General features: G+C 34.8%; 1 protein-coding gene across 2 annotated transcripts in view; it reads right to left on the minus strand.

Annotated features, from left to right (window-relative positions):
* LOC106873568 (chromatin-remodeling ATPase INO80) overlaps nucleotides 1–27,380 on the minus strand; it is a 77,303-nt gene that overhangs the window by 13,040 nt on the left and 36,883 nt on the right. For both annotated transcript variants that reach the window (XM_014921000.3, XM_052968870.2), the window contains exons 13-30: nucleotides 26,811–26,883; nucleotides 24,747–24,841; nucleotides 24,025–24,138; nucleotides 22,300–22,395; nucleotides 20,546–20,748; nucleotides 19,374–19,458; nucleotides 19,028–19,145; nucleotides 17,772–17,857; nucleotides 15,629–15,796; nucleotides 14,357–14,456; nucleotides 11,238–11,342; nucleotides 9,432–9,525; nucleotides 8,224–8,551; nucleotides 7,423–7,545; nucleotides 5,738–5,960; nucleotides 4,581–4,708; nucleotides 2,393–2,560; nucleotides 921–1,079 (exon numbers count right to left, since the gene is read on the minus strand). In XM_014921000.3, the coding sequence (XP_014776486.1) occupies nucleotides 921–1,079; nucleotides 2,393–2,560; nucleotides 4,581–4,708; nucleotides 5,738–5,960; nucleotides 7,423–7,545; nucleotides 8,224–8,551; nucleotides 9,432–9,525; nucleotides 11,238–11,342; nucleotides 14,357–14,456; nucleotides 15,629–15,796; nucleotides 17,772–17,857; nucleotides 19,028–19,145; nucleotides 19,374–19,458; nucleotides 20,546–20,748; nucleotides 22,300–22,395; nucleotides 24,025–24,138; nucleotides 24,747–24,841; nucleotides 26,811–26,883 (2,466 nt within the window). The remainder of the gene's footprint in view (nucleotides 1–920; nucleotides 1,080–2,392; nucleotides 2,561–4,580; nucleotides 4,709–5,737; nucleotides 5,961–7,422; nucleotides 7,546–8,223; nucleotides 8,552–9,431; nucleotides 9,526–11,237; nucleotides 11,343–14,356; nucleotides 14,457–15,628; nucleotides 15,797–17,771; nucleotides 17,858–19,027; nucleotides 19,146–19,373; nucleotides 19,459–20,545; nucleotides 20,749–22,299; nucleotides 22,396–24,024; nucleotides 24,139–24,746; nucleotides 24,842–26,810; nucleotides 26,884–27,380) is intronic.

Here is a 27,380-nt window from a genome sequence, read left to right on the forward strand (position 1 = left end):
CCCTAAAATGCACTGATTTGACTAATTGGAACCAGTGTTAATCACAGCTCTACTCAGTATCTGAGTTTGAATGCATGCTAGCAATACAAAATTTACAGAATATTTACTGCCTCTAGACTGTGTTGTAATTGAGCTTTGACATGGTGTTGTAATTGGGCCCCTAGATGGTTGTTGTAAGTGGGCCTCCAGCTGGAGCTGTAACTGTGCCTCTAGACAGTAGTTTTGTAATTAGGCCTCTAAACAGTGTCGTAATTGGGTCTCCATGCAGTGTTGTAATTTGGTCTCTAGGCAGCATTATTAGCAGCCACGACAAGCAATTTGAAAACATGAAACAAAAGGGCAGCTTTTATGTGGTTGTTTAACCTGCCAAATATAGCAGCTAAATCTTGAAGAAATTATATATTACAAAGGAAGGGACTCACTGGATAATATAGTTACATATACACTATTTGAAAAGAATGAAAAGGTAAAAAGATATGGAATGCTTTGGATCATATACCTGTGACTGATCAATTTGACCTGAGACAAAGCACAACAATTCAAAACTACTTTTAAAAGGGATTGTTTGTTTCTACTACCTACGTAGTTAGTATTTATCTTTGCTGCAAGAAGTTAATCGAAAAATTGTAAACTTCCTTCTGTAATGAAGGAAGGATATTTGGAGTAACAATTTACATTAACTCCTTTGCATTTACATTACACTTTCAAATGTAATGTTTATTCACATTGCTTAGAATAATGACAATGTTCTATTGGTGTGAGAGACCAGATCTGGCCAGTTTGAACATAAAACAAGTAGAATATTTTGGCCAGACATGACCAGTTTAAATGCTAAAAAGTTCAGGTATATTTACATAAAGAATACTTAAGGTCATCTTTTATATATTTATACATGTATCAAGCATATTTAAGTTACTCACCTCACTTTTCTCTTTGGCTCTTTGGAGAATGCGTTCTTCAATAGTTCCTTTGCAGATGAGACGATAGACAGTGACCTGTTTAGTCTGTCCGAGGCGATGAGCTCGATCCATAGCTTGTTGGTCCACAGTGGGGTTCCAGTCACTGTCGTAAAATATCACCTGAATTCCAGAACACATGCAATAGCCATAAGAATTAATCTATTAACAGAATCTTTGAAAACATAACACAGATCACAATTGATTAGTTCATCTGTTTTTATTTTAGTGATGGGGAAAAATTCAATTTCTTGTTCATTTACTTCACAGCAATTATTTAAAATTTGATGGTAGATCATTATTTAATCTATTTCTTATCTACCATTATCGTTGTTTTACTGTTCACTTTTTCTTGCTTGTATGGGTTGGATGGAATTTGTTGAAGTGGATTTTCTATGGCTGGATGCCCTTCCTGTTGCCAAAGTAATATTTCCCCATGACCAGACATGTTTCTATGGAAGATTGGAAACACTTATCTTTAACTATTACAACTGTTATAGGATGTCAAAGGAAGGAGACACTAGCACATACACATTATATACATATATACAATGGGCTTCTTTCAGTTTCTGTCAATCAAATCCACTTACAAGGCTTTGATCAATCTGTGGCTACAGTAGAAAACACTTCCCATGTGGTGGTACTGAACCAGAAACCATGTAGCTGAGAAGGAAACTTCTTACCACATTGCCACACTTGCTCCTATCATAACAATTAATTACAATAGTAATCTCTAACTAGTTTGTAGGATATACAGTTGGTCACACTTAGTTAATAGACATTTAAGGTAAGATTATAGAATAAATATTTAATTAAACCATTCACATTCAGATAGTGGAGACAAACAAGTAATTTGAGAAACACTTAAGTTTATGTTTGGATTAAAGTTGATTGCTGCTAACAGGTTAAAATTTCAAGTGTTTAAAAATTGAAAATATTTTTTAAAGATTGCTCTTGGTTCATAACTGTCATGTTTGCTTTATCAAAAGATTTTCATCAATAAAAACAACAATTACAGAGAAAACAAAAAAACAGCAATAATGATACAAATAGCAATAACAGAATTCATCTAACTAGAATTTTATGTTACAGTAAACATATTGGTTTCAAATTTTGGCACAAGGCCATCAAGTTTGGGGGAAGGGACAAGTCGATGACATTGACTCCCAGTGCTTAACTGGTACTTATTTAATTGACCCTGAAAGGACAAAACGCAAAACTGACCCTGGTGGAATTTGAACTCAGAATGTAAAGATGGACAAAGCGTTTTGTCTGGCACAGTAATGATTCTGCCAGCTTGCCGCCTTAGTTACAGTAAATATATTAAAGCACAAATATTAAGTAATAGATTATATTATAACAAATAGTAAAACACTACTAAAAGGAAGCAATAAAGTGTAACTGAAGTTTTTGAAAGAAAGACTGGCGGTACTTACAGTATCAGCAGCAGTAAGGTTAATGCCAAGACCTCCTGCTCTTGTACTCAAAAGAAATACAAATATGTCAGATCGGTTTTGGAAATCAGCAACCATATCTCTTCTCTCAGATATTTTTGATGAGCCATCTAGCCTCATATATGTATGCTTACGGTGCCACATATATTCCTGAAAGAGAGAAGAAAATAAGATATATAATAAATATATATATAGAAGCAAAATAATACAGACAGTGATATAATATCAAATGTTATCAAACAATACAATAAGACCTGAGTTTGTTATATGTGTGTATTTATAGTTACATGTGCTGGTATATGATAAATACATTGCATAAGACCTCTGTCGTGTATGAAGTTCAACAAATTAGGCGTAGGAGTGGCTGGGTGGTAAGTAGCTTGCTTACCAACCACATGGTTCCGGGTTCAGTCCCACTGCGTGGCACCTTGGGCAAGTGTCTTCTACTATAGCCTCGGGCCGACTAAAGCCTTGTGAGTGGATTTGGTAGACGGAAACTGAAAGAAGCCTGTCGTATATATGTATGTGTGTGTACATGTTTGTGTGTCTGTGTTTGTCCTCCCAACATCTCTTGACAACTGATGCTGGTGTGTTTACGTCCCCATAACTTAGCGGTTCGGCAAAAGAGACTGATAGAATAAGTACTAGGCTTCCAAAGAATAAGTCCTGGGGTCGATTTGCTTGACTAAAGGCAGTGCTCCAGCATGGCCACAGTCAAATGACTGAAACAAGTAAAAGAGTAAAAGAGATATTTTTAAATAACTTGAATACTATAAGTAAAATTCTTCAATGATGAACTGACCAACTATGTACCTCCATCAACAGGACACAATCACTACGTATATATCAATAAAACAGTTGAGGCTATGTGTGGGGCTCTGTCCTGTCAATCATTTCCCTCACATCACATCCCCTAAAACTTATCACTTCTCTATCGATGGTACAATTCCGTGCCTGTAATCACCTAAGATTAGAATAGGCATATTACACCCCCAATCATGTTTTGACAAAGTTTTTCCCTTTCTCAAAGGCTGTCATTACTTTTGAGACAGTACTTCTTGATACACCAAACGTTTCAGCTGTTTTTGTTACGCTAGCCCCTGCTGTACGAGCACCAAGAATTTGACCTCTTTGAAAGTTCAATAGATCTGTCATTTTAAGGAATTTTAATTAACTTTTTCTGATATCTGAAAAGAAACAGTGATTGTAGCAAAAGATTAAGCAACACTAATAATAAATCAAAAAACATAAAAATAAACAAGCTCTTGTTGTTTTTATAGATATTTCAAAATTATGATGAACCCTGTAGATAAGTAGCTTTCTTTATTATAGTAGAGATGTGAATAATTCGGAGAAACATTACTTTCATTATTCACACATCCTCACTCTTGTAATGCAACGCTTTGTAATTTTGGTTGAAATTGAAAGTGTGAAACTATTTTCACTTTCTAATGAAACCTGGTCATTGTAGAGTAGTGTCTTTCAAATAACTAAAGCTGATTGCTGAGATAACATAAAAACTATGTAAATGAAAAAGTTCATTTGGTAGCCAAAAAATTACTGAATCTTTTGATATCCCATATGTCAAAATCGGCAACTCAGTTTCTGAATGCATGAGATAGATATATTGTGGCTATTACACAAAAGAGTTGTAAGTCCAAAATGTTGCTTTTTCAGAAAACGAAAAATAGTTCCACTATTCCATAGCAAAACCATTCATCTTACTACACTTTAACAAGTTTTGATATCTTGGCATCTGAAGCAGCTGGAGATACAATAGTTTGACCAAAAGAACCAGCTATTGCAAGCAAAAATATTGACCCCCCCCCCCCCCAAAAAAAAAACGCATTTGGCCAAGTTTGGACATACGACAGTTTAACATAATAACAATGATACATACATATATATATATGTATGTACGTGTCTTTGTGTTTATGTTGAGTCTCCCTTCTCACTGCTTGACAATTGGTGTTAGTTGTTTACATATCTATAATTTAGTGGACTGGCAAAAGACACTGATAGAATTAGTGCCAGACTTAGAAAATAAGTACTGGGGAGTTGATTTGCTTGACTAAACTCTTCACAACGGTAGCCCAGCATGGCTGCAGTTCAATGATTGAAACAAGTAATAGAAAGAATAAGTTGCAAAAGAAAAAAAGGTAAGATTTACCTCTAATAGGTCAATCATACGTGTCATTTGTGAATATATTAATACTCGATGACCATCTTTCTTTAATCTGTGTAACAATGAATCCAATACAGTAAGCTTGCCAGCATCTGTCACCAATGTTTCTTTGTCTAAAATACAAACACAAAATAGTTAAAGCAATGAAGTAATGAATCTGAACAAGAATTAAAATTTTCTCTAAAACTACCCTGTCAGTTCATTCAACATTTTATTAGCTGAAAAAATTTTTCGAAATGATATTTACTACAAGGGTGACAATTGAGGTGTTTAGACCTGGTTTCTATCCTCAAACTGTTCTGTTTTGTAGATGCAATTTTTTTTTTTTTTTAATAAAGAACTCTGAAATTAGAAAAATCAGAAATCTGCAACAATCTCAGTCCCATGAGTAACGGATAATGGATTTTCAACAATGTAAAGAAACTGATTGTGGTGAAAGCAGAGACAGTGTTGATGATGATGATGGTCAAGATAAGTATGGGAGGAGGTTATGTTTTTGCCGGCGTTGGTTTCAGAAATTGGGCAATTTTCAGCATGCATGTATATGGGTGGAAATGAGCTGCTTGGCGGAGGTCTGCGCTCTCTGAGTGCTTTTCTAGTTCTTTCTGCAATAAGCACAAAGCCCTGAAATTTTTTTAGACAGGGGTAGGGACAGGGTTAGTCGATTACATCACTCCCAGTGCTGGTACTTATTTTGTCTATCCTGAAACTATGAAAGGTAAAATTGACCTTAGTGCAATTTGAACTGAGAATGTAAAACCCGAAGAAATGTCACTAAGCATTTTGTCAGGTATGCTCATGGTTTTGCCAGATTGCTGCTGCATTGTTGTCATCGTTGTAATAATAATGGTTTCAAATTTTGGCACAAGGCTAGTAAGTTAGGAGAAGGGCTAATTTGATTAGATAGACCCAGTCCTCAATTGGTACTTATTTAATCAATCTTGAAAGGATGAAAAGCAAAGTCAGCCTTGGCAGAATTTGAACTCGGAATGTAAAGACAGGTGAAATGCCGCTAAGCATTTTGCCTGGCGCATAAACGATTCTGCCAGCTTGTCACCTTAATAATAATAGTAATGTAAAACATTGTAGAAATTTAATTCAATAATTTTTAATTGTCATCACATCATATACGAAGAACTAACCTGGAACCAGTATGCCAGACCAACCATGTTGAGGATAAGATGCAAAGAGACCTGCCCTTTCAGGGGGTATGAAATAAGCTTTTGATCTTGTTCTGTAAGGAGTGTCTTCAATTCCAAATTTGAGACAAAGTTTAAATGAAGGTGTATCACAATCAAGTTCTCTTTGTCTATCCCAGGCAGCACTGCGATCAACAGAGTACCAACCTGCAGGGAGAACTTGCATCTGAAAAATATAATGAAAATATTTGAAAAACCATAAAGTATGATTTAAATAAATAGATGTAAAATAGAAACTTTCATCCTTTTTTTTTCTTATATTCCAAATATGGAACTGAAAATACTTTTAAATAGTTTTATGGCAGATTCTTCATAATCTTATTAGTTATTAGGTACAGAAATGGCAGTGCAGTTAACTACAACACATAGGTCTGGGTTCAAGTGTGTGCCACTATGAGGTGCATTGGGAAAAAAGTCTTCTACTGTGACCTGGGTTTATCAATACCAGGTGAGTGGAATGTAGTAGGTGGAAATTGTTCAGAAGCCTCTATGTGTATGTGCTGGTGTCTGTATTTATGTGATTCATAAAACACCACCAGTTAAACCTAAGCCAGTGAAGAGTTAAAATGGTAACTCAGCCAGTCAGTAAAATACAGAATGATAAAAATAACTACCAGACAGAAATAAAAGCTAGGACTGCTATGACTAATTAACAACCCTTGAAAGTAGAACTCCAGTATGGCTGTAGTTCAATGATTGAAATCAATCAAATAAAGAAAAGCTCTGAAAGTGAATAAAAAACATATCTAAAGTCAAAAACCCTTCTCTTTCTCATCAAGTTTTAATAGCAATTTTTCTATGCTAGCTTGAGCTGAAGACATATTTACACAACTTTCTGTTCTTGTAATATCTTCTTTAGTTTCCTGCAATAATTACTTTCCACAGCCAGTATATGACATTTTAAAACAGACCAATCACCTTCCATTTGCACCAGATGTTAACTGTGGTATGACCACGCTTCCTGGTGCTCTTCTTTCCATGCAACTTAAATGTTATGCATCTGACAGTACATAATTCACAAAACTTCCTCATTCAATGCTCATGTCTCACTACTATGTACTTTTCATACACCTTTTATACACCCTGCTGTTTCCATAGTGAAACCCTTTGTTGCCATCAGAATCAATGAGTCCTTTAACTACATCCAGACTGTCACTGAATTTATGGCACAGAAAACTATATCACTAAGTAACAGAAAACACCAATGATATCTAATAAGGCAAACCTATATAGCCTAGTAGCAGCAGATTGATCTGAAGTTTCAAACTAGTGATTTTAACAACACATTTATTATAGAACTGACCCTGTATAATTCAGATTACCCTGTCAAATCTAATGCTTATTTATTCACATTATATCGAATTTATCATGCATTATCACGTGGTTCTTTATTTTTAAAATGATGTTGTAGGGTAGGTTTGAGAGGTCAGATCTAGCCAGTTTGAACATAAAATAAGGTAGTGTATATTTGGGCCTGATATGGCCAGTTTAAATGTTAAATGGTTAATAGTGTTTTTCAAGTACTTGTACTGCTGACATGTTTAATGATATATTATCACATTTAAATATTTAAGTAATTTGCATTAGCACATGAAGATGAAGGTACAATTATAAATATAATTATTTACTTTTGGTATTAATTTTGTCAAGAAAGTAGGCATACAAGTTGGTTGGCATTGGAAAACATATGGTCGTCTCATTCGGTGTGGATGAACAGGTAAATCATTGACATCAACATTTAAGGCTGGTTTCTGAAAGAATTAGTTACATTTAAGAGATTCAGAAAACATTGTACAACTTAAATGCATACATATACATATAGTATATTACTTAACATACACACACACACATCAGTATAGGCACAGGCATAACTGTGTGTTTATTGGCTTCTCAACCATGTGGTTTTGTGTTCAGTCCCATTGTATGATACATTGGGCAAGTGTCTTCTACAATAGCTCTGGGTCAACCAAAGCCTTGTGAGTAGATTTGGTAGGTGGAAACTGATAATAGATCATCATGTGTGTGTGTCTCAGTTTACATCTACCATCAACAGGACAAAAGTATGTTGTGTGGTGGTGTTTTCAGTTTATGATGATGATGGAACACCTATTTAATGAGTTGATGATCCTTTTAGTATTATACATCTTACAGTGATGCACAATGATTAATTTATCACTTCACAACTTTTAGTTTTATTGTATTCTATGTTCTAAGATGTTTTCAGGACTCTTCAAGCCGGAGAAAGATAGAATAAATCTACATTGTACATACTACAAACACACTCTGAATTGCTAAATGTATTGTTGACAGGTTTTGTTTTTATGCCAGTTAGGATGACATCAAATATGGTTGAACATTTACACTAGTATGAATTATGTTACAAAAAGCATTGCTAGAACACACACACAAGAGACATATGATATACTTACTTTAATTGGTGAGACTGTTGGGCTTTTAGGAGACTTCTTTTGAATACTTAGTCTTTGAGCTTTGTATCGTATTAATCTGTGAGCCACTGTTTCTGGCATGTAGTGAATGACATGTGTCATATGACTATACACCTGACTGAGGTAGCTGGTAAATACAAATTTTCGAAGGTTTTCACTGGCACTCAAATTAGGATAAAAAACAGTTCTAAGTGGAGCCAACAAGAAAAGGTCTGAATTTTTTGATTTAGGAGTTTTAGTAAATGAATGAGAGTACTGTTCTGCATAAATCCTGTAAGCAGATTTCAGACACAGAAACACAGCCAACCACCTGGATAAATATTAAAGAGAAAATAATTAGAGATAATGAAAAATAAACAACCCATGCTAGCATGGAAAGCGGACGTTAAACGATGATGATGAAAATATATATATATATATTCTATAAATAATTGTCCTTTATATGCTTTTGATTGATACTAAGTATAAAGGAAAGCTTTCGAGTTGAGCTTTAACATTCAGAGATTATCTAATATGAAGACAAGCCAAACTTATTGTAAATACTTAGTTTTAACATTCAGGAATTTTGCTTGAAAAATATTAAAATTTACATTAATTACAAGGTGTATTTATGTGATATAGCATAAAATTTAGTTTTAATTTATAAACTGAATTAATTTTATTTAAAATTACAGCAAAGAATGATTATAAGATGTTTAGTTTATATAAAAAAGAAACACTAGTTGTGCAGTCAACTTACTATTAAACATGTTACCAATATTCAACTGTGTCTATAGTAAAACTTGACATTCAACTGGTCTAGCACACTTCACTTTAAATAACTAAATTTTACCTTTTAACCCTTTTGTTATCATATTTCTGTTGAAATACATTGCCTTTGTTTCAATTAATTTTGAAAATAATGGAGAATTTAGTAAAATAACGTGGCCGTTATTTATGTTTGGAACATAAACTAACAAAAGTTTGATGGCAGGATTTAATTTAGATCACTTTAAAATGGGAAGTTTGTATCAGAAGCAGAGATGGTTTCAGGTGGGCTGGTATCAAAAAGGTTAAGCAGGGGACAGTTATTTAAAGGTCAAGTGTGTTTTGTTAGTTTAACGTACAGGTCAAAACTGCCACCTATGAGACATCATAAATGAGTGAATAAGGAACTAAGAAAGAGACATTAAAAATTAAATAATTCTCACCGGGCTAAAAGGCTACCACACATTTGATTTTCAAGTTGCTGAGGGCTCATATCGGTGAAACGGATGAATGAAAAGAGACTATTTACAGATGATCCTAATTAAACAAAAATATAAGAATAAATCAGGTTTACAGTAAAATAAGATACACATCGACAATCGAAGTAGAGGCATGAAAAAACAAACAAAAACACTGAGCATGAGTACAAAGTATCAAGTCATGCTGTGACAATGTAAAAAGATTTCAATTCACTTGGATGTGTCCCATTTATACCATCTGCTGGTTATGTTGAGGCCCAACTCTCTATCTGCTGCACTAGACTCACCCTAAAGCTCTAAAAGTCCCCCTCCAGTCATGAGTGACCATAGGATTGCACCTAGAAAGTTACCTTCTGAGGCACAAGTCCTGGCAAGGTTGTTTATGAAAGAGCAGCAGTTGTCCATGCATACCAACCTCTCCTCTCCACGCCACCAATATTATCCAAAGGAAAGGCAAAAGCCAATACAGCTTGGCATCAGTGATGTTGCAACTCATTTTTGCAGCTGATTGAACTGGAGTGATGTGAAATGAAGTGTCTTTTTCAAGAACACAATACACACTCTGGTCTGGGAATCAAACTCATAACTTCATGACCATGAACCTGACACTCCAACCACTGAGTCATGCGCCTTCACACCCTAAAGCTCTCATCACAATATTAACAACTATATCAGCAGCACTTGCCTGACACACAATCAAAGTGATGAAAAAGTTCAACTTCTTCACTTTCATTAACTCTTTCCAACTTGCCCTAGAATTCTCATTTACCATCTCTAACATTTCTGTTAACTTTCTGGACATCACTATTTGATTTGACCACTCCATCTCTCTTTTATAAACCCACTGATTTCCATTCTTATTTCTCTGCCAATTTTGGATGATCTTCCATTTCTCTTCTTAGATGGATATCAATATTTGGTAATATCCAACAGAAATACATTCCTCTCCATTCACTCCTTTTCTGTTGCTTTTACTCTACCATTTCATATCCACAGCTGAGAAACTAAAAAGATTATACACTCTCTTACCATGCCAAGAAGCTGCAATGCTATCCCAACTGTTACCTTTAAACAATGCACACCAATTTACCCTTTTGTTAAAGCTTGTATCATAAAACCAGTTCAATCTCAGGTGGGATGGCATCAAAATGGTTAAATCTATCTTCTTTCTCCATATGTATCCACTCAAAGTCATGAAGTATGAGTTTTCATATACCTCTTGCCTCCAACCAACTCTTTTGAACTTGCAAGCGCCAGCTTAACTACCTCCTTCATTCTAACAGCAATAAAATAGGTGAAATCATAAATAGCAACCAAAAACATTCCTCTACTCCTCCTCAAAAACAATTGCCATGAATTTTGAAAAGTCAAACTCGGTACTAAATCGCTTCAGTTTTAGAAAACTGACAAAATGAAGGCTGTCATACTTAATATCAGCAAAACCTTTTACAAAGTGTAGCGAGCAAGTCTTCTGGGCCCCAACCCCTCTCTACAGAATACAATAAAACCAAATGGATCTTGTGCTAATTTGTAACTCTACCTATTTTAGCATCAAAAATATTCTATTTTCTTTCTTTTCTCCATCAACAACTAAGCTATTCCCACCCACCACTTTCTGTGTCCTGTACAAGATATAACCTTCATTCCCTTTTTAAATCCAACACTTTGATTACTTAAATTAACAGCAGCTCTCTCACTAGACATTTACTATATCTTCCAATGGGATATCATAATCTAAAAATGTTTAATAATTCTAAAAATTGCTCTTACCTGAGGAAGAACTGTGGAGAGATTTGTGAATGTAATGGGAACAATGTATGTACAATTTGTTGTGTAAAATCTTCATTTTTGCTGCTAACGATCTGTGAAGAATTCCTGAAATATGTAATTAATTTATTCAGTTAGTAAAGGATCTTACAAAGACATGCTAAGAACGAGATTGAAAAAAAGGATATATATTCAAAATACTCTTGCAAAGAAAGAGAAAAAAACCCCAGCAAATAAATAATGATAGTTGTTCGATTGTGTACAAAATAATTTGACCTAAAAATATGTAGCAATACTGAATGTATAGTGTTTAGTAGTCTCATTTAAAGTTCATTCATTTGTTTTATGTCCGTTTTCCAGTGCTAACATGAGTTGAATGAATATATATTAATGTATTGTTTTACTCACTTATTTTATTCCAGTGACTAAGCAAAAGGCATCAATTGTGTATTTGATAGTGTTGTAGCAAATCTTAATAAACTTTTATTGGAGGTGATATGACATCATGGCCGAATAGGTATAATTATCAGTTTCCCATTGGTTAAAATTACTGCCCATATTTGAATTCTAACTTTCACGAAATATGGTTCTTAGAATTCAGATATCAACAATTATAAAACCCTGATTTTTGGGAAATAAATCAGTGTTTGTTGGTTGTCACTTGATTCTACGACACTCACTTTCCTGAGATTTGGTTATTACGATGCCAAGTCTTTTTGTCTAATTCAACAAGGCTATTTTGAATTGTTGTTTAAAATTCTTTGTAGCTTAGTTATGAAAGAATTAGATAATACATGTAAACATTAACCATACAATTTTTATGTTGTAACTCTCTATGACAGTCTTCTTTTGACTAGCGGTGAAAAAGAGTGAGCTTATTTATATTCAACATACATGCACGCTCAGCGTCCTGGTGTATATAACTCACCACAGCGTTTACGTAGTCTGAGCTAGAATTTATGTATGGTGATAAAAATACTTATAATTAAGTTATAAGTGACAGATTTATCACCACAGATTCCTATGTACGTAAATAAATTAATTTAGTAAATGATTTCTTTATCTTCATTTCTTCAACTTGTTGATGAAATTTATTTCTGTAATCATTGAAACTGTTATTATAGGGGTGAAAAAGAGCAAGCTTATTTATATTCAACATACATGTATGTTCAAAATCCTGGTGTATATAACTCACCACAGTGTAGTCTGAGCTAGAAGTTATGTATTATGATAAAATACTTATAATTAAGTTATAAGTGATGGATTTACCACCACAGATTCCTGCTAAAGAAATATTTGTATTTTCAAGTTGAACATGTTATAAACAGATTAAATTATCTAATTGTTACAGGTAATTTTCCACTGTTATAAATTGCCACTTGTCATTCTTCTCAATACACACGCCATTATAAATTGGCAACTAACCAATGTGGATTCCGAAGTCTACTCGGGAGAATAATCACCATATAAATTGGCAGTGCACCTTTATAGTGCTAACAGAAGAGTCATGCTACATATTTTGTTGATATGTCAAATAAGATTGTCAAAACCATTAATATCATGTATAAAAACCCACCAAGCTTTGTGCAGAGCAGAGACAGTCAAACTAAAGCATTTCCAACAAATCAAGAATCCTTCAGAGACCTACCATAGAAACTTTTCTCTTTGTAATTATAGTGGACAACTACAGTCCATCCAAGACAAAAACCTCGCCATCCAGGAGAAACTATCAAGACATCAGCAGAGAGCTTGTATCTCTCTGACTATGACTATGCTGATGATCTACCTCATAGCTCGTCAATAATGTGATGTGTAAGACTTTAACACTCCTTGAGGATGCTGCAGTAAAAAATCAGTCTGATTCTTAAAGCAAAGAAGACCAAGTAAATGACCATCAATAAGGATGGAAGCCACCTGCCAACTTGTTTCAATCATGGCATACAACTAGGGAAGTCAGTGATTCAAGTACCTTGGTTTCTATAATACCGACAATAAGGAAAACTTATTGCATGGAAATGGTAAGTCTAGAGTGCCTGTAACACACTTCAAAACATTTGGCAATCAAGCATTTCCAAGTCAATATGACTAAGTCTTCTTCACAGCACAAGTAGATAGCTTCCTTCTTTAAGGAGCTAAACCCAGACTTTGAAAGAGTTTCCAGATCACTTTGATTGTATGTATAACAGGCTTCTCTTGAAAGTTCAAAACATCTCATAGCATGAGCACAAGACTAAAGAGATTAATGGATAGATTCTACCCATCTTTATTTTATTGCATAATGCAGAATAAGCTTTGCAGGCCATTGCTATCATGCTGAACACAGGCTGTAACAAATGTTATATTTTGGAGACCTGCACACCCTAATGGAAGATGAAGACAATTTAACTGCATTGATGTTATTGGCAAAGACACAACATACACTGAAGACCTATCAAATCAAATGAGGGATAAAGAATGTTGAGGTAGTGTTGTAAAATGCATCTTGGTTGTAGTTACTTGAAGAACTGTTTTACAGCTTGGTGCCTTTTCTGTCACTAATCCTTAACCATTTTTCAAATAATGACTGATTTTCATTTCACTTCTCTTTGAAAACATAAAGCTATAGGAAGTTTTGTTAGCAAGAAATGGCAACAAATATCAGCATCCTTTGTTTCACTCAACACTTTCACTTCATGTGAGGACAAGGAAAGTAAACATTAATGCAAATACATCTACACATACACACATATTTGAAGAGTTTCTATCAACCAATTCTACTCATAAGTTAATGGTCAGTCTAAGGCTACACTAGGAGATATTTGCCGAAGGTGCCATGTGTTGAGGTAGAACTTGAGGTCACATAGTAACAAAGTGAGCTCTGTATCAACAGCTATGCCATGAAGATGAAATAAATTTTCTGTATCACCATAGCAACTATGATCATAACAACATACTCACATGTTTGTGATAGCTAGTTGAATTATGTGTAGTTATTTCTCAACAGACTTCTGTATTCCAGTTATAATAAAACTTGATATTTCATACTTCTACAGAATATCATCATTTCAATATCTTTTATATCATGAATATATTTTAGAATGTATTTCCTCCTTAATCATAGCAGGAACAAATATTTATCTTACCATGCCGGTAAATCAGTTTAGGAATGAAATAAGCTTCTGGTTTGAAAACAAAAGGTGACCGAACTTCTCGTCTCTCAAACAATTCTGGATGATTGCAAACCTAAGAAAAAAAAATCAAGAAAATATATTTAGAGGTAAAAAGTTGTTTGTGACATAAATACATAAATCTAGTGTTAACCAAGGGTTAGATATTTTACAGCCCCAAAATTATTTTTTAGACGAAACTACATAATTATATATGCAATAGGCAGTAAGTACTACTCTTCGTATGAAACAGCAGGCAGCAACACTCTTAACATGAAGCAATATTTAGTGATATTCCTGGCATGAAACAACATGTAGTAATAAGGAAAAGATAGTAAAAGATTAATTATAATATTATCTCAATATAAAATAAAACTGGTACTTAGCTATGACAGAGAAGGTAGGCAGGTAAGATGGTACTGTTGTATTAATATACAGATTATTCAGTAACAGAATATTAAACAAAATAATTTATGTTTAAATTCAATTATCGGCATTCGTACATCACTTCTTTGCAATAAAAGATAAAGAAAAACCTGCTTTGAAAATAAGAATTGTTGTTAATCATCATTATAAATGTGTTTTATCTTTTTATTTTACGTGACTGTTTCAGTCACTGTACTGAGGCCATGCTGGGGCACTGCCTTGAAGGGTTTGGACAAACAAATTGACCTCAGTACTTATTCATTTCATCCTGGTACTTATTCTATCAGTCATTTGCTGAACCACTAAATTACAGGGATGTAAACAAACCAACACCAGTTGTCAAGTGGTTGTAGAGGTCAAACATACACAAAAGCACACACACACCTAGATCATACATACATATGATGTGCTTCTTTCAGTTTCTGTCAACCAAATCCACCCACATGTCTTTAGCCAGCCTGAGACTATAGTGGAAGATGCTTGCCCTAGGTGCCATGCAGTGGGACTGAACTGGAACCATGTGGTTATGAAGCAAAGTTCTTACCACACAGCTATGCCTGGGTTGGATAAATCTGTTGTCCAGTAAAACTTTTGTCATTCCTGCATATTCTTGCCTAAACTCTTTTCATACTTCTGTCCAAATGTAATGATTTCTGATAATTATCACAAGACCACCCATTTTGGGAGGGGTAGAGAATATTAGTAACCAAGTTGTGTTTATCTAAACAACCCCCAAAACCAAGCATAATTGGAATAGAAAACACAAAAAAGAACTAAATGTTGCAAAGTATTTTGTGTAATAACTTCATGGATGTTTAATACCTTTCTGAATTGCATGACCAGATTCATTAGACTGCTTGTTGTTGACTGTGCTTGAGAAGAACTGGCTGTAGAACTATGGAGAAGGTCATCAATTGAGATCTTATTCTTTACACCTTGATAGAGTAACCTTTGTCGTGTGGTCAATGGGCAGTACACTAAGATCTCAATCTAAAATAACAATGCAAAACAGTTAATATCATTCAATTGAAAGTCAGAGAATTGGAAGTAAGCTTCAACATATACAAAATTAACCAATAGTCTTTCACATACGCTCACATTTACTGAAATTTTGTAATATTTTAATAACATTTTCATTTGCTATGTCTGCAGGAGCAGTGTCTATAGCCTTTACAAGTCCTCTAAAACTGTTGAGGTTGATGCCATTAATGTTCCACTTGAGCTGTTGTAAGTTGTCACCTACAGGAAAGAGATGAGCAAGGAAACAATTCCAGAAGGAAGACATTCCAGTTAAGAAAGGCTGAGCATAAAATTTAGTGTGGGGCATGATGGATTGGACATTATATGAATAATGAAAGAAGTAGAGACCAAAGATTGGCACAAAATGAGCCAGCTCCAAGGAACTGAGGCTACTGTGGTAGTGGAAGAAAAGGCAGAGAGAAAAGACAGCATGTATGTGAGCCAGAGGTTGGAGAGCATCTTTGATTGATTTTATGTCAATTAATTGAGTAGCTTTTCTCTGGATGTGGTTTAAATCTTTGTGTGCAGCAACAGCACCATCTAAAATGTGGAAACAATACTACATTGAAGGCTTCACCCGAGCTTTTGTAATATATCAGTTGGAGGTTGAAATATTAATTTTCTAGCTGTAAAGAGATGGCCCAGGTTTTGAAACATAGTTCTATCTACAATAAGGACAGGTATTCAACATGAGAGATTGTCAGAAATAATAAAGCCCAGCATTTGGAATGATCTCGAGGGCTCAAGTTGAGTGCAAAAGTGTGATCTGACAAGAAACTACTGATTCAAGAGATGAGAAATGAATGGAATCTACAGGTGGGAAATTTTGACAGGAGATCTGCATGCTAGACATGGTAGAAAGCTTCAATAACTTCAAAGACAACAACATTATTTTTATAAAATAGTTTCTATAGTGAAAGCCTTACTGGTGAGTGATGTAGGGGAGTAGGTCTTCAGTAGATCTAGCTTTATGGAAGCTGCATTGGTGGCAGCTATGTGTGAACCACTGAGAGTATTGGAGAGATAACCCAATATGTGAAGAGACGGTTATGGTCTGAAAGAAATTGAGCTTAAAAGTGACAAAGTAATCATGAGTATTTGGAGAATATGCCAGTCAGGAATTTATGTAAGAGAAGCAAATTTTTTCAAAAGACTCAATTTCTGCATTGATGGCATCAATATGGGATGTGTGAGCAAGATGTGTAAGCAATGAAGTCACAGATAATGATGCATTCAGAAGGGAGTAATGTGTGACAGATGTTAGGGCACGAGGAGAGAGGATCAAAGAGTTGGTGGTGCTTTGAAGCATTAGGAGAGCAGAAGAGAAAGATGCTTTTAGAAGAAACAAACAGAAATTTTAAGTCCAAGTAAATGAAAGCTTTGTTGCCTATATTCAAGTGGGTGAGGTGAATGGCAGTAAGAGTGAAAAGAGAGTAGCCAGGATAGCAAGATAGATAATACACAGAGATTGAGATTTGAGTCACAAAAAGGAATAGGAAGTGGAGTTTGTGTGTGTGTATATGATTGTATCTAGGCTGGATTGGATTTTATGGATGTCAGAGAAGAGATGGGAGAAATGAGGAAATGAGCAGAAAGCTTGGTCCTGGTTTTGGGCATTTTGAAAGTGTAGAGATTGATTGAAAATTCATCAACAAGTGATAAAAACTCTCTGCTGAAAGCCTGGTCCAAATGCTTACAACAGGGTAAACTCCACTAAAGGCATCCATGGGTCAGGTAGTTGTGTTAGTGATTTACTTACCAGTAGAAAAGAAAAAAAAGCTGAGAAACTCTCCACCATTTATAACAGGATTGCATTAGAATGGTGAAACGTGTGTGGTATCATTGCTTTACAACAACGATGGTTATTTAGACAACATTGATGGTATATGAAGAGAGTGAGAGAGAGAGAAAAAGAGAAAGGGTGCAAAAAAGTCAGTTAAAATACCTTGTCTGATAATTCATTCTCAACATCTTTTTTAACACGTCGTAACATAAAGGGCTTTAATATCATGTGTAATCGTGAGAGCTGATCTGAAATAAGCAAAGATTAAATCAATAAATAACTTCTACAAAGTGAAATAGTTACTACAATGATCTCTAGTGAAACTGATTCAAAAGCTGTAGCTGATACAACCATTCTTTTAATGTTAGTGAATCTATTGTGTCCATAAAACTGTTGGTTAGACTGGATTTTTCTATCATCATCATTTAATGTCCACTTTTCCAAGCATGTATGGGTCAGACAGAATTTGTTGAGGCAGATTTTCCATGGCCAGGTTCCCTTCATGTTTCTAAGGTAATATTTCCCCATGGCATGTTTTTTATGGATGACTGAAAACGAACAACATTGCTTGTTTGACAATAATGCTCATTTACAACTATCATGATGCCAAGACAATATATAAATGTGCTGTGCGTGAGAAGACCCGGCAAGCCAAGTAAGATCGTTGCCAGTGCCCCTGGACTGGTTCTTGTGCGGGTGGCACATGAGATGCACCATTTTGAGCGTGGCCGTTGCCAGTACCGCCTGACTGGCTCCCGTAGGATTTTCGAGCGAGATCGTTGCCAGTGCCCCTGGAGTGGCTTGTGTGGGTGACACATAAAAGACACCATTTCGAGCGTGGCCGTTTTCGTGCGGGTGACACGTAAAAGCACCCACTACACTCTCTGAGTGGTTGGCGTTAGGAAGGGCATCCAGCTGTAGAAACTCTGCCAAATTAGATTGGAGCCTGGTGTTGCCATCCGGTTTCACCAGTCCTCAGTCAAATCGTCCAACCCATGCTAGCGTGGAGAGCGGACGTTAAACGATGATGATGATGATGATGATACGAGTGCTTCTTCTAGATTTTATCTATTAAATCCACTCACAAGGCTTTGGTCAACCCAGTACTATAGTAGAAGACACTTATCCAAGGTGCAGCATAATGGGGTTGAACACAAGATAATATAGTTGAGAAGCATGCTTCTCAACTACACAGCCATGCCTGTACCTACTAGTTTCTTTAAAGTTAAATAAATGTGGAACAAATTCTATATTCCATCCCAGAAAGAACTCTACTCAAGAAACTTCTAATTATTCTCTAACAAACTGATGTGAAGGAAAAGTAATTCTAATGAGTTATAGTAAGACATTTACATCAACCAATTTGAGGAAGTAGATGAATGCCAAAAAACCTGAAACTGTACCAACTTCACACTTACTTTCATCAATTCCGGACTGCCTTTCAACATGACTTTCAATGTCTTTGGAGAACCATTCATTAAATTCCTCATGAGAATCAAAAAGAGTAGGCATGATAAAATGGAGAAGGGCCCAGAGCTGCAAGAACACAAAAAAGATCATCATGACTGTTTTAATATCTATTTAATGATTCTATACAAGTCTTAGTTCACAAAAGGTCTCCAGGCTAATAAGAAAATTGAACCCTTTTGAAACAAATGCACCTGAAGTGCCCCTTTTTTCAATGATACCAAACTGCTTTAAAGTGTTTACATTGAAATCCCCTCAAGGATTCAGCCAGCTACACACAAAAGATAGAAAACTAACCTCTCCCATACTGTTTTGAATGGGTGTTCCTGTGAGGAGCAAACGATTTCTGCAATTGAAGCCAAGCAGTGTTTTCCATCGGGCACTAGGAGAGGGAAAAAATCCAGAAATGGATTAATGTACAAGAGAAGATCGCTAAATCACAACTCCACAAAAAGAGAGAGAGAGAGAGAAAGAGATAGATAGATAGAGAGAGAGATAGAGAGAGAGAAAGAAAGAGAGAGAGATATGGAATTCAACCTAATGAATCTGTTGTTAAACATGTGAAGGCAAACTGAACTACGGAAAAGATGTTATTTTAGTGGATTCATATTAAAGACTTGCTTTGACGACTTACTTTCAAGAACTAAAGTAAACTTCAATAATTTGTACATTTGTGATCAATCAACTGAGGAGCTGAAATGATTATGTAAACAGGCGCAGGAGTGGCTGTGTGGTAAGTAGCCAGGCGCAGGAGTGGCTGTGTGGTAAATAGCTTGCTTACCAACCACACGGTTCCGGGTTCAGTCCCACTGCATGGCACATTGGGCAAGTGTCTTCTACTATAGCCTCGGGCCGACCAAAGCCTTGTAAGTGGATTTGGTAGACGGAAACTGAAAGAAGCCCGTCGTATATATATATATATATATATATATATATATATATATATATATATGTATGTGTGTATATATGTTTGTGTGTCTGTGTTTGTCCCCCAACATCGCTTGACAACCGATGCTAGTGTGTTTACGTCCCTGTAACTTAGCGGTTCAGCAAAAGAGACCGATAGAATAAGTACTAGGCTTACAAAGAATAAGTTCAAGGGTCGGTTTGCTCGACTAAAGGTGGTGCTCCAGCATGGCTGCAGTCAAATGACTGAAACAAGTAAAAGAGTAAGAGAGAGGAGGATACCAACTGATTAGTTGGAGAATTGAAGTTCATATATTGCGGTGATAAACAGGTCCTTCCCGAATGAGAGAGCGAGAGAGAGAGAGAGAGAGAGAGAGAGAGAGAGAGAGAGAAAGAGAGAAATTCAATAATAGAAGACAAAACTGTCAAAGAAAAAAGAAAAAACAAATAAACTATCATTATTCCTAATATTCAATTAGTAAGTCATATTATGGATCAAACAAATAATGAATATGTCAGACAAAAGTTCCCAACAGTACATCTATTTAACAAGAGCAACTTACCTGGAACTACTTTTAATAGCTTGTGCTTCATCAAGCACCATATACTGCCATTTGATTCGCTGGAAGTACTTAACATCTTGAATAACTAACTGATAACTAGTAATTACAACATGGAATGAGGCCTCTTCAGTATGTAGACACTTTTGATCCCAAAACTTACGCAAGATGCGACGATCTTGTGTATTACCCCAATATGGAACAACCTGAAATTAATCACAAACATAACAGCAATGAACGAAAAGAATACGTTATCACAATGGGAATTAGTAATTCAAAGAAATAATAGTTGGAAATATCTTTTATCATTAAATTTTTGTTTGTACCAAGCATTGATATTAAAACATTGTAGGAGATTGCTGGAAGAGTAGTGCCAACAGAATTAATTCAATGTTTGGTACATATTTGATTGATTCTGGAAGGATGAAAGTAAAAAAAACATTTAAATGCAGAATGAAAAATTAAATAGTAATGTTCTACATTTCTTTCATACCATCACCTGTTTTCTTTATATCAGAAATTAAGAAATATGTGATAATGACTATAGCAGATATAATTCCTTGACTATGTAAATGTTTTTTAAATTGTTCTTGATAACATACATTATTAGAATAAGTATTTTTACATATTTTTTTATTTGCTTTGCATGATTCTTGATCTGAAAACGTGTATTGAAACAGATGTTGTCTCTTGAGAGGGTAATAAGATATTGTACCGTTTTTATTTCACTTCTTTTTATTATTTATTAGTCAATGATAGTTAATCAGTTAACTAATTGATTGTTTGATTAATTGTTCAATCAGTCAATCAATCAGAGCTTGTCATTAATGAAATGGCAATAAAAGGGCTTGGAAAAATCAGTTGATCGATCGATCAAATAATGACTTATCAAACAATCAATTAGTTAACTGGCTTACTAGCAGCAACAGCAACAAGAACAACAAATAATAATAAATAAATAAATAATGATAATAATAATAATAATAATAATAATAAATAGAAGTGAAATAGAACAAGTGCATGTGTTTCTTATTAACAAAATGACCCTATCAAAATATAACATATTTTTACATATATTTACTGTTTGAAGAAGTTATGACAATTTGGTTAATAAACTGGTGTTTTTACCTTACAGCCACTTCATCTTGTCATTTATGATTATATTAATTAAAATCACCATAAAAATTCTATTATTACTAGTAAAAATAGATGAAAATAAAAACTAAATACAAAATTCAATTGATAATCTTTATAACTATGATAAATTATGTTATTTGATGAAATAAAAAGTTTTTAAGACAGTCAGATGATGATGAGTGACATTGTTCCCCTTCCAAATGATAAGACTGATCCTGCTGCATTCAACAATTAAGAACATTATTTTATGCCTGCTCACCAACATAATTACTTCTTATGACAGAATAACCAGTCCCATATGGATGGTAAATGCTGATGATGATGATGATGGGGATGAATCAGGATGGCTCTCACTATTCTACAAGGTGTTCATTCATTCAAAGCAAAGACAGACAAGGTGAATAATAAAGAGATCAATGAACAAGGGTTAGTGGGTGGAGTGAGCATTGGAAGAATCAGGCTATCATACTCTCATTACCTCTGCTCACCCACCCGGGTCTTTCTGTCATAATAAGTAACTAAGTTTCATAATAATTAAGTAAATAACTCTCCGAGAGAATCAGAAATTAAAGTAATCTCTTTTAAAACAAAACAAATACTCAATGGAAAAAAAAACAAACCTTGAATTTCGGAACAAATCGTGCACATTCTTGTTGCCAATTATGTAATGTTGAAGCTGGAGCAATAATAAGGAATGGCCCCCAGATACTTTGTGACTGCAAAGACATAAAAATGGTAGAATAAACAGAAGAACCATGAAATCTGAATAACAAGAATAGTGGCTTTCTTAAGGTAGAGAAACATTTTGATAGAAATATAAACAATTTTGCAAATGATTGGAACAGTGATTTGTGAAAGAACCACAAAATTACATAACTCAACTCATATGATGGACCTTCTCATAGCAGTTAATCTAAAAGTTTCATTGCCCAAATTTTTGGATTAAAGAAGTCAAATTCAAGGCCATTAAAGAGGATACAACAGAATTTGGAACTGCTGAATTAATTACAACAATTAGCTATAATTAATATATTAATGAACTAGATGCACTTTCATCCAAAACTTTTGGGCACTCTAAATAATGAAAGAGACACATTGCATATTATTTCTTTGTCAGTAAGCATGATGAAACCTGAACCATGACAGAATGTAAGTGGATACTTAATAAGTTTCACTGCATAGTATATCTATGGCCTAAATATAAGTACATACATCTGTCTTGAACAGATTCCACTGCTGATACTGATGTGGAAGTAGGCTAACAACAGAAGTGAAACAGCTAAGTTACTTACGTTACATTTCAGCAGAAAAGGTTAATTATAAAGATGAACTGTAGAAGTATCATTGACAAAATTTTGACGTACGATTAATATTTTCCAATAGTATTTCTACTGTACTCAAACTAAAAAGGTATTATTTTATCAGAATATGTATTATATAAAATATGAATATAATTGGATACGTTTTCAGATTGTTAACTTCATCTTCAGAGATGAACATGAAAAAAAAAAAAAAAAAAAAAGAAAAAAAAAAAAAAATCATCAAAAGGGTTTAATTTGACAAAGAAAGATTTGTGCTTTGAGATCCAATTCTACTGAGTCAACTTTGCTTTTATCCTTCAAGGCTAATTATGTAATAGTTCAAAGCAGTGGACTGGCAAAATTGTGAGTACCTTACCATATTTATTCTGATTCTTTGCTGAATTCCTGGTTGCTGACGCCCAGTTTAACACAACCATTGAGTCCTTGTGTAACCTTAGCAGAGTTAATTAACCAGCTTGCATATGTGAACACATGCAAGCACACACTATATACAGACAAGATAAATAGGAAAGTGACAGAGTGTATGTGTGTATGTGTGTGAAACAGAGAAGCAGAATGAAGTGAGATGATCAGGAAGAGAAAGAATATCAGGCAAAAATTAATTCCAATGTGATAATCAATTAGATGTCTAAGTAAGTCTTTCTAAACAGTGAATGAAGAGTTATGCATTAGTGAATGTACTAATAACAAGATAATTTATTTATTTATGCGCCCTTTTCAAGCCTAGCCAGGCTCATGGGCCCGGTTTCCATGGCGTATGTGTTCCCCCCAGCTGGAAGGGACACCAGTCCATCGCAGCGTTACTTGAGAAACAGGAAGAAAGAGTGAGAGAAAGTTGGGGCGAAAGAGTACAACAGGGGTGCCCCCCCCCCCTGCCGGAGCTTCATGGAACTTTAGGTGTTTTTGCTCTGGGAATGAAAACCGCGATCCTCTGCCCTAACCAATGGGCCATTGCGCATCCACAGGAACAAGATAAAGAACCTCATAAAGTTATGAAATAAAAAGTCTAGAAAATTGACTTACCTCAGACAGATGACCAAGAAATGCTAAACTCTGGACAGTTTTACCAAGTCCCATTTCATCAGCCAAGATACCGTTAATACCTTGGTCATAAAGGTTGGCTAGCCAGTTCATACCCTGAGAAATAGAAGATATAAAAATAATTACTGAGGTTACTTAAGCTGATCTGATAAATATTATAAATATAGTCTCTATTAATGTTGTTACATTTTACTATCTATGCTGGCATGGGCAGATGGATTTGATACTTTCCTAGGTATTTCGTCTGTAAAGTTTCATTCTGATTTGGTGCCTACAACATACCGTCCTTCCTAAAAGTATCACTTTACAAAGTGAACTGGGTGCATTTTTTTGTGGCATTATCACTATCGGGGATAAGAGGAGAGCGTTATGTCCCTTATGTGCATAGACCATATAAATGTTGTTGGAAAGATCATAATGACAATGAAGTTATTAAATCATTTCAGTCAGCCAAATCCAAACAGAATTATGGCACAAGACGTGGGTACTAATAAAATTATTGTGGCAATTTTCATACATAACATACTTGAAATTCAAGAACATAAGAACGTCTGGTTGCATATTCAGTTGCAGGGGCACAAATTGTGAACATCAAAACCCCAAAGTGGACTTTTTTATTTTGTGAAACACAGAGCCGCCAGATATCCCAAAAATATAACAAGAAAACTTTAGGAGAATGAATACATTGACAATAAGTGACTTACTTTGAGTTGATAGCATTTTAATTTTCCTTCAAATATTTCAGGTTGTGATCGTTCAACGGCCGTGCTGATGGCAGGATTTGCTAAACTGGAGTCCACTGAAGAATAGTAGAGATATACACCGATTACTATTATTATTAAAACAATAAATGTTGATATTTATAACTGTTTCCATATTTGTATCCCCACTTCCCACATTGTTAGGAAATTATAAATTGTTATGTTAAACAGGTAAACAGTTTTTCATGCTGCACTGTAAGGTCAGGATGAAGTCCTTTGTCAAAATGGGGAAAGCTAGATGTTATTAGCCAAAACTGTGAAACTATAACAAATTGGCTAGACCATGGCAAACCTTCATAAGCAGAGATAATTGTACCTCCCAGTTTTTTGTGACAGTTTTTTCTGTGAGACAAAGTTGTTCAATTGGATTCTTGAAGCTATGGTTGCCTGTTTAGTTTATGCGCTTTGAGCTTTGTGTTTGGCATTTATGGATTTATTTTATGCTCCAGGAATTCGCCAGAACTTTTGTCGGACTTAAAATAATTTCTGTGTCACATCTGGATCCAAGGTTCGAAAATTGAATTTGTACTAAAATGGAAATCAAGATATTATGAAATCCAAATTTTTGGAATCCATCTTTTTGAAAAACCAAATTTGTGAGGCCCGATTTTGGTGAAACCAAAAATTGTGAATCCAGAGTTACGGATCCAAGTTTGTGAAATCAAGTTGGTGAAGCCAGGATTCTGAGTTTGAATTTCTGAACTGTATATATATGTTACCTTTGTAAATATTCTGACTGCATGTCTTGGTTTTTTTTTGTTCATGTATATATTTGTTTTTGTATGTAGGCTGTTTTTTCCATGCTGACAATTGTTAATAATATTTTACAAAAAATTTCATGGTGTGTTGTTGTTTTGGGTTCACCCTATCCTCGTTGATTCTGTAAATTCGGGTTATGGCCATTAGGTCGTAACAGCATATTGGCTACAACAACATTATAACTGAATTCCTATTACATCCTAATCTGTACCAAGATAATTCTTTCTCAGACATCACTTTCTGTTCCATGTATTTAGATACCATAACTACTCAGTAAACAATCTTCCAGCCTTCCTTGGACCACGTAAATAGTTACAGATAATTAAATAGTAGTTTTTACTGATTACAGTTACATATAGATTTAGTTCTCAAAACTGAATCTGTTGAAGATTAAGGAAAGAAATTTTATATGCAGAACCAAATCTTAAAACTGAAAGGCCACAAAGTAAAACTAACAAAGACAAAACATTTAGTTAGCAATAAAGAAGACTAGATTACCATTTAAGAAATGGATTACATAAAAACTCTGTAACATGCTCTTAGTATAAACCAAGAGTGCACAAGAGTCATAGTGGGATCAGAGGAAGGCTGACACAAAAGTATATTGTTTATAACAAATCTGCTGGAGTAGTTGTTAATAAGAGCACTCATGAAATCAATTCTTTCAGAGAAGTACTTGATAGTTTCTGTTATGTTAGTGACCTAATTAGCAGTGGCAGAGGCTGTCCTGAAAGCATAGTTGCTAGAGTAAGGAAACACTTAAGGAGCTTTTACCTTCATAAGGAGAAAAAAAGTCTGTGCAAAGGTAGAAAAGAAATGCGACATGCATACTCTGCTGGATGTGCAATATTAATGTAGACAGAGCACAAATGAGCTACAAAAAAGAACTGAGAATAAAAGGAAACCAATGTAGTGTATCAATAAGAGAGAAGACTGAGTTGATACAAATGTGTAGTAATGTTTGTGGAACAACAGGTGGATAAAAGAATGCCAAATATTCCAAGTGGAAGAGAAAGAGAGAGAGGAAAACATGGACAGAAATGGTGAAGTTGAATATCAAGAGACTAAACTTCACAAAGAACATGACAGAAGCAAAACAGCTGGCATGAAACTCTACCACAGATGATGTTACCAATGCATACAAGCATAGAATAACATATAAGAATTATGAATAAGATGTTAGATATTTGAATAATCAAAAGTGCATTGGACAAACATGTCTAAACAGGAAACAGCTATTTTACTTACGTATATCTGATGTGAAACCTAGAGTATTCCCACCAGATCTTCTTAGGAACATTTCATCATCAAATGCACGTTTCTGGAAAAGAAAACAGTTTTGTAGTGCTTTAGATATATGAACACTCAATGTTCATTCATGTTTATGCCCATTTTTCCATGCTTGCAGGGTTACACAAAGATATTGCAGAGATGTTGTCTTATAGCCAATGCTCTTAGTGCTGCCAACCCTTATCAGCTTTACAAATAAAGAATATCATGGGAGCAAAGCTCATGGGACGACCTATTGACAGGGAAAATGACAGAAATGTCACTTCCGTATCTGAGTGATTTTTGGAGAGTGCAAACAAATACACATACATGCAGGTGTGTTTGTATGATCATACTCATTTTAATGTCCACTTTTTCATGCATCAGATAGATTTCTCGAGATAGGTCTTCTATGATGGCATGTTCTTCCTGCCACCAACCCCCACCTGCTTCCAAGTAAAGTAATATCTTTTCCTTGGTCAGAGATGTTTCTCACAGAAGACTGCAAATGATCGACATTACTTGTATAAAGGTAACATTCATTTACAA

This window comes from Octopus bimaculoides, chromosome 6, assembly GCF_046866305.1.
Source record: "Octopus bimaculoides isolate indiv1 chromosome 6, ASM4686630v1, whole genome shotgun sequence".
NCBI classification, from domain to species: domain Eukaryota; kingdom Metazoa; phylum Mollusca; class Cephalopoda; order Octopoda; family Octopodidae; genus Octopus; species Octopus bimaculoides.